This window comes from Pteropus alecto, unplaced genomic scaffold (genome assembly GCF_000325575.1).
Source record: "Pteropus alecto unplaced genomic scaffold, ASM32557v1 scaffold20, whole genome shotgun sequence".
Taxonomy (NCBI): Eukaryota; Metazoa; Chordata; class Mammalia; order Chiroptera; family Pteropodidae; genus Pteropus; species Pteropus alecto.
This window is the reverse complement of record NW_006436298.1, coordinates 12,592,064-12,606,462: the sequence shown is the minus strand read 5'-3', so window position 1 is coordinate 12,606,462 and position 14,399 is coordinate 12,592,064. Positions and strand designations below refer to the sequence as shown.

Genomic DNA, 14,399 nt, shown 5'->3' with positions numbered 1-14,399 from the left:
CATTTAAATTTGGGGTACTAAAATTGAGATCACCATGGGTAGAAAAATCTAATCTCAGTACCTGATGTTAATTTGATTTTTTGGCTCTGTTAAATCTAGAAATCCTCTGTTTGGAAAGGTTTGTGCCTTCCACCAGCAGGTGTCAGCATCTGACTAAAGATGATTCCTCCTATAGCAGCATCTATAAATAATCTTGAAGCCAGTCTCCTAAGGTCAATAGCAACGTTGATTCCTGCATTCATTTATGTGATCATTTCAAAATAAAAACTTGTAACAAATCACATTAACTTTTTGCTATTTTAGCCATTAGATAGCTTTAAAAGATTAAGATGTTATTACTTACCTGAATTTGAACCCAGATTTTTAAAAATGTATTTACTTGGAATCATCCAAGTTGAGTGTTACATCACAGAGCTTGTCTTCTAGACTAGATTGAGGAGTGGAATTGAATTTTTTTACAGTAACATTTTAATGCCTTCTGCTGACAAATATAGAGATGTTAAGAAATGGCCCTCTGATTAGCCTTGTCACTTGACTAGCCTTGTCATGGGTAATCAATTGCCTTAGGCAATTAAATACTGAAACATTAGTTTGTTTAACAAGTTTTATGCTCTGCTGACTACTTTCATCTCCCATTCTTGCTGTAGGCTATCTTCTAGGTAGTGAAGATTACTATTCCCATGAGCGCTGTACGTTAATCAACGCTCTGAATGTCACACGATGTGCTCTTGATTTTCGAGATGGTGAAGAAGTTGCAACAGGATATGAAAATATGTATTCAACAAACATATTTACCCAAAGAGCTACAGCCCTCATAACTAACCATCCACCAGAGAAGGTAAGTCTTGCCTCTTTATTTATACTTAGATTATGTTAAGATACCATCTCTTCAGACGACTACAGGAAAAGGCCACCATTGTTTAGGGGAAAATCTAAATTTTAGGGGAGTAGTTTTCAAGTTTTAGAGTACATTAATATGAGCCTAGGAAGCTTGTTAAAAATAGAAATTCCTGGAGCCTACCTCTTAAGAGTCTGATTTCTTAGGTCTGTGAGAAATCCATATGTCAGCATTTTAAAGAAATTCCTCAAGGCTGACTCTGATGCAAGTGGTCCCTAGATCACACTTGAGAAACACTGAGTCTATAGTGTTTAGAAGAAATATAGTTTTATTATTTTGGTGTATTATATGCATGTGCTGTAAGTAATTAGTAAATTGACTTTTTTTTTTTTTTTTAAATGATAGGCTTATGTACAAGATGAGATTTTGTCATGGCAAACTTTCTGTTAAGAGATCAACCAATTTTTGGTTCAGAGCAAGTCCTCTAACTTTGTATTTTGCCCCTCAAGGTCATTTTAGCTAGTGTAGATATTTTACATCCCCATGTTAATTCTAGAATCAGCTGGTCAACTTCTACCAAAAAATAAAGTGCCTGCTTACATTTCAATTTTATTGAATCTATAGACCAACTTGGGGAGAATGGATGTCATAAGAATATTGAGTTTTCTAATCCATAAATGTGGCATACTGATGAGCATGTTTTTTACATTTATCTTCCTGAAACCATTGTATATGTCATGTGCTGACATCTTTTGAATTATCTAGTTGTAAAAATAGAAAATAGTTTGAATAGCCTTCAACATTTTTTTGTTAACCTAGAGTTAGCTAAAGCTTAAACTAAATCCTCTGAATTTAGCTTATAAATGCCTTTAAAATTTGATCAAATATTTGTATTGTCAGATATTGGGTCAAAATATGGCTTCATTAAGAACTGCATTAGCACATCCACAAAATTAGTCCATCCTGACATAGCATATTACAGAATGTGCAGTGTTACCAGGTTCTTCCCATTTCTTGCACTTCGCCTCTTTGACAATTACTGAGGGTCCTCAGTGCAAATCACAATTTGGATTTCAGTTTATGTACCTGTTAGACTTGGTACTTGGCCGCTGACTGTCTTTTTGACAGTTTCTTTCTGGCTCTGTCTTTGCCGCCTCTAACTCAGTACTAGGAGTCTTTGTTCCACTTTCAGCTTCTTACCACTGTGGAACATAGAAGGAATTGGAACATTCTCTCAAATATGTAGACACATGTAGATTTTAAATCTAGAGCTATACTAATATTCAGATAGTTGGAAAGATAACTGCTATGAAATAGACTTACGTTCTCAGTTTTCTTCTGTATGCTTGGCATTTTATGAATACAGCTAAAAACCCAAAGAAAAAGAGAAGGTTTTAAGGAAACTAGTCTTTGTTCTGTCCTTTGAGGTAGGCACCATTTTACAGATAAACAAACTGGCCTAGAGAAGTTAAGTAACTTGTTCAAAGTCACAGAGCTGTTGAGAGTTAGAATACAATTTTAAACCCATGCTGTTTAACTCCAGAGCTCAGTGCCCTCCCTATTCACGGTTAATATCCAAGGCCAGAGATTATGAGGCCCAGTGTATGTATGATTCAGCTTGATGGTTCCAGTCCTGACATGATTATCTGGAAAGCTCGTGAGAAATACCAATTTCAGATATTGTGATTTATTGGTCTGGAGTGGGACCCTGTCACCCCTCCACTCCCTCCTCCCACCAGTGATTCCGATGTGCAGCCACTATTGACCCCCCTCAAACACAGAGGGGCAAGTGAAAGCCAACTGCCTTTTACAGGTTCACAATTTAATCTGTAACTATGCCTACAATAAAAATTAGTTCCCATTAAGGAACAATAGAGTATTCTCTCACAGTGCCCATAACATTAAATGGATAAAAGGGAGCAGCTGGGGTGAAATAGTTCTTCGTGGGTGGGCTGCCTTAACTGGTATAGTGCGGAAAGCACAGGAACTGAGAAAAATTGTGAGTCTCAAGAGCTCACAAGCCATCCAAACTAGTGTTATTAATATGGTGCTGCTCAGAGAGAACGTTATGGACATTGCCAGATGAGAGGGTGGTCATTTTCCTACAGCGTCTGAAATACTCTAAAGCAGTATCCAGCATTCTGAACCTCAAAGTAAAGGTTCAAGCATAGACAGAAATGAATGAAATAGTAGCCAAGTGGTAGCCCCAGAAAGTTCATATAAAATAGCAAATGCAGATGTTTACCTGTTCGGTTTTCAGTAAAATGATTTTTCACCCCTATTCCAGGAGCTGCACTTACTACTTTATGCCAACGTCGAATCTTATTCTGTGCTAATTTCTCAAGTGCTGTATATAGACTGTAACATAGGAAACTTCTAAGATGGAAGTCATTAAAGAAATAAACACAAATCCACAGGCTCAGTTAAAAATGTGCCTATTTTAAAGAGCACTTGAGGTGGGGGAAAGCATATGGAGCTACTTTGTAACAGAAATACTGTTGGTCCTTAACTCAGGGAGATGCTGCTAATAACCACTGCACACGTGTTGGGAAGGAATGTCCTTTTTTTCTATAGAATAATTTCCTTAGTACTAAAACTACAATGTGAACGTAACATATTCATAAAATATCTTTTGGTTAAAATAACCCCCCTCGGCACATTAAAAATAAATGTTTCCTCACATATTTAATTATTAGAAGCTTCTTAAAGTAAATGCAAGTTTCTTATGATAGATTCATATTTTTCCCTGACATAGTTTGGAAAAGAATGTCTTAATTTGGAAGTCAAAGATAGAATAACAATTTAAAAATATATGATCTTTTAAATTTATTTTTTAAATTAGGAAAATGTACTAAAGAAATAAGAAATAAGACTTTATTCCTCACTGAAATTAGGTTTCTTAGCATGGTGAGAAGATTTAGAGTATAATAGTAGACATAATAAGAAAAGGAAATAAACTCTTAGCATCTTATTAATATGCTAATAACTTTAGGTGATAATGTTATACTTTTATGTAATACTTATACATTTGGTCATGATTCACATCTAGGATTCCATTTTCTAGTCCTAAGAAACCCGAAAGGTACAGTTAAAGTTGGTGTGAGGGTGGTAGCTGTACCTGGGTTGGTCAGAGCAGGGATTTGGATCTAAGAAAGAACAAGAAAGAGATTAGGATCCAGCATAAACCCAGAGATCAATGAGGATCAACTCGAGTCCAGGACTCCAGTGTTTTGAATCAGGATTTCGGTAAGGATTTCAGAATAGGCCTGAAAGTTTGCAAAGGCCAATGCATGATTGTGTTGGAACTCAAGTCAGTAGACAGCATAGTAATAATGAGCCCATCCCCAGGATGCTGGCCTGTTGATTTAGGCTAACAGTGAGTTGAGGCCCTGGCCAGCAGGTGTGGGGAAATTGGCTACAGCTGTTTACTGGGAGGGCCTTAGGGCAAGTGACTGTAGCTGGGGTCCTGATTGTGGTTGGAGAACCTTAGAGCTCTAGTTAATTTTTCTTTCCAGTGGGCCACCATGTAGTACTCAGAACAGTAATCTATTAATTTTTTTTTTTCAATTTAAAAATAGTATAGCAATGCTTCATATCTAGCACTGTTAGGGAATGAGTTGTTTTCATGAACAAAGTTCACCATATTTATGAGTGTCGAAACTATTTTTACAATATTGGATAAAAATACTCTAAAATGTGTTGGCTTGGTCCTCACCTCATTAAATGGGCTGTGCAATTCTGCCTCCTCTTGGAGACCCAGGGCCATATCTATGTGTGTAAGGCTATTTGCCTGTACATTAAATGGCCCTAGGTTACTGCTGATGAAACAGGAAGAAAGATAAGTCGTTTTGTTCAAGGAATACCTTTAGCTATACTTTTAAGTTATTAGGATCTGGTCAGCAGTCACAGGGCAGGCTGAGCCTCATCCCTCAGAGATTGTTTTCACTTCCTCTTCTCAGTTATGCCCTTTCTATTTGAACAGAAGCCTGACCACTAGGAAAATGGGAAATTGCTGTAGTTGGTCATGCCGTTAGCCACTAAGGGATAATTATTGGAAAGCTTTTCAGGTAATTTTTGGCTATATTTAACAAAGTGAGTAGAGTGATTTCTATGCCAAATACGTATAAGGTCCTCTAATGATGGTCCCAGAATCATCGTTTTTCTTGACATGATTATAACAACTCTCCCCCTCGACCCTCCCTGGCTGTTGCCTTTAGGAATCACTTGCTGGCTGAGAATAACCTGCCCTGCTTCCCCTTTCTCTCCTTCACCACGTGGGGTGCCACATTGCTGATTACAACCGATGAGCACGTCTTCATAAGCAGTGAGGTTCCTTTCTCGTTCCTCCACCCCTGCCCACTGTAGAAAATCCAGACCAGGGTCACAATCTCATGTTTACAAGGATCAGGCTGCTAACTTAAATAAGTGAAGCCGCTCAGATGGAACAGTGAGGAGACCCCAGAAAACTGGAGAGCTTTGGGAGTGGGATCTTTGTTTCTCCTACTCCAGCTATTTGTTACCGGATGGAGTGATAGTCAGCCTCTACAGTGGCCCCCCAGTGATGCTTGCTTTTTGGTATTCATTCTTTACATAGTTTTTAATCATGGCTTTCCTGTGTGATCATTAGGCTACTGCAGAGGTGCTCGCGTATCGGTCCTAGACTGAGTCTTATCAGATATTATGGCTTCTGCCTTGCTCTCTCTTGGATCACTGGCCCTGAGAGAAGACAGCCACCACGTTGCACTCAAGCAATCCTATCGAGAGGTCTGCATGGTCGAGAAATGAGGCCTCCTGCCAACAATCAGCATGAACAGGTCCTCTAACCCTCAGTCAAGCCCACGTCCCTTCCTTGCCACCCAGCAGAGCATCTACTAGGATTCCCTCTACCAGAGTCTGGAGAAACACAAGTTTCAGTGTGACTTGTGTGGCTAGAGAAGGAAGTGTGTGTCGACGGGGAGCAGAGGCAGAGCTAACGTAGTGGTAAAGCTTTTCGTACTGACTTTTGGAGTCGGAGTTGGTAATGTTTTCCCATGGAAATAATGTAACAAATGAAGCACAGGTTCTACATTATCATGGTTTTTGTTCCAGCGCTTACTTCCTTAGTTAAATAGGTTTTAAAATGATGACTGATATTTAACAGCTATTTTTAATGTTTTGGTTTTGGGGAAAGGTGTTTCTAAGTGCCAGAGATCTGAACTATAAGTAATATTTGGGCGTCTACTTGGGCTCTGTATATGTATACTCCTTACTCTGTCATAGGGATATATGATATACAATTTAAAACGTATCAACAATGAAGAATGAAATAGGAGTCCCCTACCCTCAGTCAGCTTTCTAACTTTTTCCATTCACTTATGAGATTTAAATGCCTCAAGTACTTTAAGAGAATTATGTATTTAGTTTTGGGTTGAACCAGTTATCTTTTTGAGAGTTTTCAACTCATTACAAAATTCCGTAGGAGTACAATGAAGAGAGGCTCATTAAAAAGGAGAGGTTGACCTGAAATGCCACTAATATTAAGTACTGTCAATTGATGTAAGATGTAAAATAGAATCAGTAGTATCAGACTTCTTAGTTTCCAGAAATTAAATTGGTCTTATGTTTGGTCTTAGATCAAAGACTGACAAGGCATGGTATTCTTGGATTCTCATAAACATACCCCAAATCCTTAACCTTCTCCTAAAAGGTGTGAAGTTATTTTTCAGCTAAAGCAAAAAGTTAAAGCATCTAATGATACATACCCACACTTTGATAGTGGGATTTTCAATAGGAAATTCCTCTGCGATTAGTATAACCTTTCCAAGCCTCAGTTAACTTATCTGTAAAATAGATGTAACATAGAGTGGTTTTGAGGATTAAATGAGATAGAATATGTAAATCCTTTTAGTATCTAGCACAGAGACATTTAATGTATAGTTATGATTGATATTATTTGTTTGGATCAGAGCCTTCTAGACCATTTTAGAATTCAAGCTTTTATTTTTAATTTTTTAAACCTTGCCTTTTGTTACATTTTTTAACATCTTTATTGAGACATAATTCACGTACCATAAAATTCACCCATTGAAAGTATACAATTCAATAGAAAATTCAGACTTGTGCAGTCTTCACCACAATCTAAATTTAAAATATTTCCATCACTCCAAAAAGAAACTTGTACCTATTTGCAGTCACTCTCTCCACATCTCTCCCGCCATGGCTTCCTACAACTTCACTAATCTACAGTCTGTATCAATGATTTGCCTCTTCTGGACATTTCATGTAAATGGAATCATACAAAATGTGTTCTTTCATGATGGCTTCTTTCACTTAGCATAATGTTTTTAAGGTTCATTTCTGTTGTAGCATGTGTCAGTACTTCATTCCTTTTTATGGCTGGAAAAAATTCCTTCTATTGCTGTATATTGCTGAAAATATACCAGATTTTGTTTATCCATTGGTGGATATTTGGGTTGTTTCCAGTTTTAGATTGGTATGAATATGCTGTTGTGAACATCCCTATACAAGTTTTTGTGTGGATATACGCTTTCATTTCTCTGGGAATGGAAATACTGGGTTATATAGTAACTATGTTTAACAATTATAGGGACTACCAAATTGTTATTCAACTGGCTGTACCATTTTATATTCCCACCAGCAATGAATGAAGGTTTCAGTTTATCTACATTCTCACCAACGCTTGTTATTTTCTGATTTTTGTACTATAACCATCCTAGTGGATGTGAAATGATCATAAGAGTGGTTTTGATTTGAATTTCTTTTTTTAAATTTTTTAAACCATTTTTTAATTAATTAATTAATTTTTATTATTTTTATAACCCCATTCCCCGCCCCACTCCACACACACACACACTTCCACCCCTGACCTATGGATGTTGCCGTCTCCTCTTAAAAACTGGATCTCTGAAGGCGGGCCGTCTCCTCTCACACGCTCGCGACACGCACCCAGGGCCTGGTACCTCCTAGGGCCTGGCGCACCTGGGGTATGGGCTGTGGCTCAGCTGGGGCTTGAACCCAGGACCTTCTATGTGTGAAGCAGACTTGCTAACCACTACTTTATGGAACCAATTTCTTAATAAATAATGATGTTGAGCATCTTTTCATGTGCTTATTGGCTATTTGTATATCTTCTTTGGAGAAATATCTTCAAATTCTTTGCCTATTTTATATTTGGGTTAATTGTTTTGTTATTGAGTTATAAGAGTTCTTTATATATTCTAGGTATAGGTCCCTTATCAGATATATAATTTACAAATATTTTCAACCCATTCTGTGGGTTGCCTTGACATTACTTTTATTAACTGGTAAATCTGGACTTCTCTATATATAGATTTAATGCTTCCGTGCCCTCTTAACTGATTTGCATAAACTCTCTTTTCAGCCTCTATTTCTCTACCTTGCTCTCCAGTCTGTCCACGAGCCCCTTCAGGTACCTGAGGAATACCTGAAGCCATATGACTTTATCCAAGATAAGAACAGGCATTATTATGCAGGAATGGTGTCCCTTATGGATGAAGCAGTGGGAAATGTCACTGCAGCTTTAAAAAGCCATGGGCTCTGGAACAACACGGTGTTCATCTTCTCCACAGGTAAGCCTGTCAATAGGAAAATCATCTCTTGGCAAAGCTTAAGACATGGTACTCGATAAATGGAATGAAGACAAATTGGAGCATTTAGAAGTTCCTTATTAAAATAAATGCTAACTGCAAGAGTGGAGACATGATCATAATGGATAGAAAGATATGTCTAAGGAAAAAGAATTATGGGCTTTCTCCCTTTTCTTCAAATTTCAAAAAATTCTGGGATTCTGCTTGAGAAAAGCATTCACTGAGTAAATATGAATGGACATCACTTATACGCAGGGCAGTTAGGCAGCGACTCCCTGAAGTGGCTTCTTTTCAGCAATCTCTACCATCCAGGCTCTGTAAATAGGTCTTATGCTGACTATAGGGGTCTCTGTATCAATGCAGAGACAGATTGGTACATTGTGAAGACAAATAAGAAATGGAGCCATTTAAATCTAGGCGAGAGTCTCCAAGTATAGATACTTTTATGTTAAAATTTTCTGACAATAAAAGTCATACATGTTGATTATAGAAAAAACAGAAAAGAAGGATGAAGGAAACTTTTTGAAAAATCATTTTCATTATGGCAATGTCGTTTTGACTTTTAATCTGTTATATGTGTGATTTCCCCCCCTCTTGTTAGACAGTTTTCTAACATTTTCCTGTGATGTGCTTTGGGTGTAGATGTTGGTTTATTCATCATGCTGTGTACTCAGCACTTTCTTTCTGAAGATGCAGATCCTTTTGTTTGGGGAAATTTTCTGGTATTATTTATTTCAGAATTGTTTGACCCTCCATCCTACCTTTTTCCTATTCTGCCTTTACAGAACTCCTGTTATTTAGATATTGGATTAATACTCTAATTTTCTTATTTTTTTTTTTACTGTCTTATTTTCTTTATTTGTCTTCTATGAGGATATTTTCTTACTATTTTGTAACCGTTCAATTGAATTCATTGCAACCACCATATTTTTTAAATATCAAGAACTCTTCCCTTTTTGTGAAGTTCTGGTTTTACTTTATGAATGTAATATTATCTCTCCAAATCTTGTGCCCTTAACCATTAATTTTATATATGTGTGAGTATATATGTAGGCGTGTCTCTGCATATACATATATTTTTAAGTTTACTTATATTCCCAATGTTGTATATTCCCAATGACCTTCTAAGGTCATTTGTATCTTTGTTTTGGATTGTCTTTCATGAAGGAGACTCAAAATTTCTAGTGATCATTGGCTAAAACTTAAAAATTTGACTCCAAGAGTGAGGTCAGGGCTTGTCGTCTGATGAATTTTAAAATGACTGTGTAAAGGGTATGAAGTGACATGTTGCAGAATTAATCTGGTTATTGTACTTATAGTTTGTTTGTTCTGGGGGGTTTTTTAGAGTTGTTTTGTTTTGCTTTTCATCAGGCCTGGTTATTGAACCTAGCACATATTGTGTGCTTACAACGTGCAGGACATATTTCTAAATGCTTTACATTAATTAGTTCAGTTAATCCTCACAGTGATTCTCTGGGGACTGTTATTATCCCTTCTTGCTGATGTGAGAACTGAAGCACAGAGAGGCTAGGTAACTTGCATAAGGGTCACACAGCCAGGCAACACCAGGCATCAACCTTTCTGGCTCCACTGCAGTCTCCTGCCTCTGAGATGGTACTGATAATGATCTGATATTCTTATTAGCCCTCATAACATAGCAGAGATTTTCCCATGGTGTGCTCCAATACTGATTTATCGAGGAGCCTGAACAGGGCCAGTGGTAGCGGCCACCCTGAGCAGCCTATTCATTTGCTTTAGTGCTATACAAATACTATAATATTCTAAGTATGTCCTGCTATGGAAAGGGTTGCTATAAGATAACATCTGTTTTCCCCCCAAAATTTACTCTTCAGAAAAGGACATATCTTATACACAAGTCCTGACAAGATCTCTCATATTCTGAGAGCCTTTATCAGTTGACTTTATTTTGAACAGCCTGATAAAGCACTTTGGTTAATGTTGATATTGAATCACTAGAAAGAATCAATATAAAAGGAAGCCAAGACATTTAATACTGATTTAGTAATTATTCCTGGGAAATGACCTCACAACTGCAAGAATTGGAAGTTTTAAGTTTAAAAAGCAAACCTCTGTTATAGAGGTCACAGTTATACAACTTAAGGATAAATGATTTCCTGAAACGAAAGTGTGTATGGATTAAAGCGTCATGTATAAACTGAAAAGTGTTGAGACAGAAGTGAAGATGGCAGCTCTGGGAAACCCCTCAAATGTCTCATAGTGGCTCCTGTGACAGCAGATATTAATGTCAATTATGTGTGAGAGGAGGTGGAATAAAATCTTTTCATGAAATGTGAGAGTGGGAAAAAGGCAATATTTTAAAATCTTTTATTATATGGTTTCAAATGTGTATTCATAACTATAGTAAATAGATAGTTGACTATTTCATAAATATCTACGTTGTATGTGTTCAGGTTGGCAGAAATAATTTTTGGTGCTTTTCACCAAGAAAATGGGGATTACCTTATAAGAAGGTTGTCATATTCTGACACTATGATATATTAAAAGATATATTAATCTAGGACCATCTTTGCTTTGTTGGGCTAAATCCAACTTGATTGTGTATATGCATTTTTATTATATTGCTGAATTCAATTTGCTCATATTTTATTTAAGATTTTTCCATCGATTCAGAAGTATAAGTGGGGTTGGTGGCTTCTTTTCTCTCTGTCAGGTTTTGTTGTCTTGGTTATGCTCACTTCATGAAATAGTTTGGATGGTTTTTCAGTTTTTTTCTATGCTCTGGAACAGTTTACAGATCATTTGAAAGATCTCTCTGGTTAAGCTGGTCCCTGCCTGGAACTTTTTTGGAGGCTTAAAAAAAAAAATTTAAACTATCTCCATAGTTTAAATTTTTTGCTGAATTATATCTAGGTGTGGGTCTTTAAAATATTTTTAAATTAATTTTGCCTGAAATAAAGTGAGCCCTTTGATCTGCATGCTGAGATTATTTTTTCATTCCAAGAAGTTATCCTTTTTCATATTTTAGCTTATTGCTTTTGCCTTGCTTGATTTATTTCTCAAAAATATCTTTAATTAGTAGATTGAATCACTGACTCCGCTTTTCTCTCATTTTCAGTTTTCTGTCCTTTTTCTCGTTCTTCTGGAGCTCCTCTGTGTTACCAGTTAGACATTTCTGCAATTTTAATTCTGCTCTTTAATATTCCCATGGAGATTATTATTGTGTTTTTAGTTTCTTTGCAATTTTTGTTTGCCTTAATCAGTTCCCTTTTCTTAAAAGCTCGTTAGTAATAATAATGGCTACATTTACTGCATGCCCAAGTCCAGTTCTAGTGCTCTTCCTATACTTTCTCACTATTGGTCATGTCATAAGTATTAAAGCTCAATATAACCTTGTGAACTAGGTTTCTTTATCTCCATTTTATAAATGAAATCAAAACAAAGAGGTGAAATGATTTGTCCAAGGTCACCGCTATGGTCTGAATGTTTGTGTTCACTTAAATTCACATGTTGGAATCCCAACGTCCAGTGCGATGGCATTAGAAAGTGGAGCTTTTGGGAGATACTTAGGCCGTGAGGGCGGAGCCCTCCTGAATGAGATTAGTGCTTTTATAAAAGAGACTTCAGAGAGACTCCTAACCCCACTTCCTCTGTGCGAGGGCACAGTGAGACGGCGATGGCTATGAACCTGGAAGAGGGTCCTCACCAAAAGGCCACTATGCTGGTGCCTTGATCTTGGACTTCTGAATCTCTAGAACTGTGAGAACTAAATTTCTGTTGTTTATAAGCTACCTAGACTGTGGTGTTTTGTTATATAGCAGCCTGAATGGACCAAGAGTAGCACTCATCTAACAAATGGAAGAGCCAGAATTCAAACCAAGATCTTGAGGTCAACATCTGTTTACCCTAATCGATTGTGCTTATGCATCTCCTTTTCCTTTTACCTCATCCCATTGTCCTTTATCTCTACTTTTGGCTTTCTACACGTCTGTTCTTAGCACCCATGCTTTGCCTGAATAGAACTTTTCTAAAATCTTCATTTCCAGAGTAAATCATTACCAGCTATATACTCTTCCTCTAAGTTTAGCAGTGAAGGATTTGTCTACACACAGTGCGTGGTCATCTCTTGGCCTCTGGTTACTGGTCCCTCGGTTAATCTCTTCTCACATCTATAACTTGAGGTCAGGTTGATGCACACCACTCACTCAGTTCCCAGTAGCCTGAAGGCATTGAGTGTCCTATACTCTACTAAACTTGAATGACTTTTTTTTTTTTTTTTCTCTTTTGACTGCCTGGTTCTTTGACATGGTAAAATGACTTCGGTATGCGCAGTTACCAGACTTTACCTATTTCCATACCTTTAGGGCTTTACCTTTGGGCTCACTTCCCAAGATACATTGTGCCCCTCTGATAGAATTTTTTCTTCATCTGCTCATTTTTTTTCTGGGAATTTTGATCGCTAGCTGCACATAGAAAGTTGAGGAGGCAATACTTTGCTCATGTCAAAAATTCATACTGTCCCTTCCCAGGCTGCCTCTCTGCCTCTTTTCAGGTTGGTGAGTTGACTCTGTCCTGAGGCAGTGGGGTAGGCCAGCCCTTTGTTTCCTCAGCCCAGCTTCTTCAGTTTTACAGCTCATAGAATTTTCTCCAAGATTCTGGCATTGTATGTTGTCAGTCTTGGTTTCTCACCTCGTGAGTTTTCATCGAATTCTGTATCTTTGTTATTTTAGCAAGGTGTTAGTTAAGAGAAGCAGCACTAAGGACTATTACGAAGATGCCATTTTAACCTGGGTTCCTATCACTGCGGCTGACCTTTATAGTCACTTACTTTTAGGAATCCTCACAGAAATCTGACCCTGAGTGAAATGAGCTAAAATTAGAGCCAACGCTGGAGCAAGGAGACCATGAATTAAAACCAGGAACACTGATTCTGAAACCTTGAAGAGAAAACAGCAATTCTCAACATCTTTACGCAGCTGTTACAGGCATACCTCATTTTATTGTGCTCTGCTTTATTGTGCTTCACACGTGTTGTGTCTTTTACAAACTGAAAGCAAAACTCTCCACCAGCAAAAAATATTACAGCTCACTTTATTGTAATACTCACTTTTTTTTGCAGTGGTCTAGAACCTAACCTGTAATGTGTCCAAGGTATGCCTGTGTATATTTATATTAACTCTTATCAGAATAACCAGTTTCCTTACATTTAGATGAGGGTTTGACCATAAGGAGAAACCCAATTTGCAGTTCTTTCTCTGGAGACTTTTTCTGTGTTTATTGACAGTTTCATTGCCTGAAGTAGAATTTAATACTGTGCTATAATAATGTTTTTAAACCCAAGGAAACAGGACGTGGATCTGGCTGATCATAGATCAGTGATTCATTTTTTCCAGTTTTCTCACTTCCCTTCACTTAGCACTGCTCTTCTTTATAAGCATATAAATACTGGGTGAACCCAGAGAAATAAATGCTGATTCCATTAGTATAGAAAACCCCGAGACACATAGCTTCTTGCTAAAACACTTACATTTAGTGGAAGAAAGAGGCAAAGGCGTATTTTTTGTTTAGGTTTCATGTTTGAGGAGGCTGACTTTTTTTGGTAAATCTCCTTTTATAATGAGAATTCCATGAGGCTTCTCATTTCTTGTCATCATCGTCTGAGCACTTAAGGTGGTTATTCTCAGTATGCCACCTGGGGACCACCCGTCGCAGTGGAGTGTTTATTAAAAATGCCCTTTCAGAGGCGATGGCTACACAACATTGTGAATATGCTAAATGTCACTAAATCGGACACTTTAAAATCATTAATTTTATGTTATGTGAATTTCACCTCAATTTTTAAAAATTGCAGTTTCACAGAAATACTGAATCAGAAAGGCGGGGGTCAGGGTCTAGGATTTATATCTTTAACCATGATTCAGGTGATTCTTTTGTACACAGAAATTTGAGAATCTATGATCTAAGGTAACTTATTT

The 14,399-nt window shown here is 37.3% G+C and overlaps 1 protein-coding gene across 1 annotated transcript in view; it reads left to right on the top strand.

Moving 5' to 3' along the window:
• Nucleotides 1-14,399, top strand: part of ARSB (arylsulfatase B) — a 142,490-nt gene that overhangs the window by 22,965 nt on the left and 105,126 nt on the right. Inside the window, exons 4-5 of the mRNA XM_025047766.1 lie at nt 648-838; nt 8,220-8,427. Coding sequence (XP_024903534.1) covers nt 648-838; nt 8,220-8,427 — 399 coding nt within the window. The remainder of the gene's footprint in view (nt 1-647; nt 839-8,219; nt 8,428-14,399) is intronic.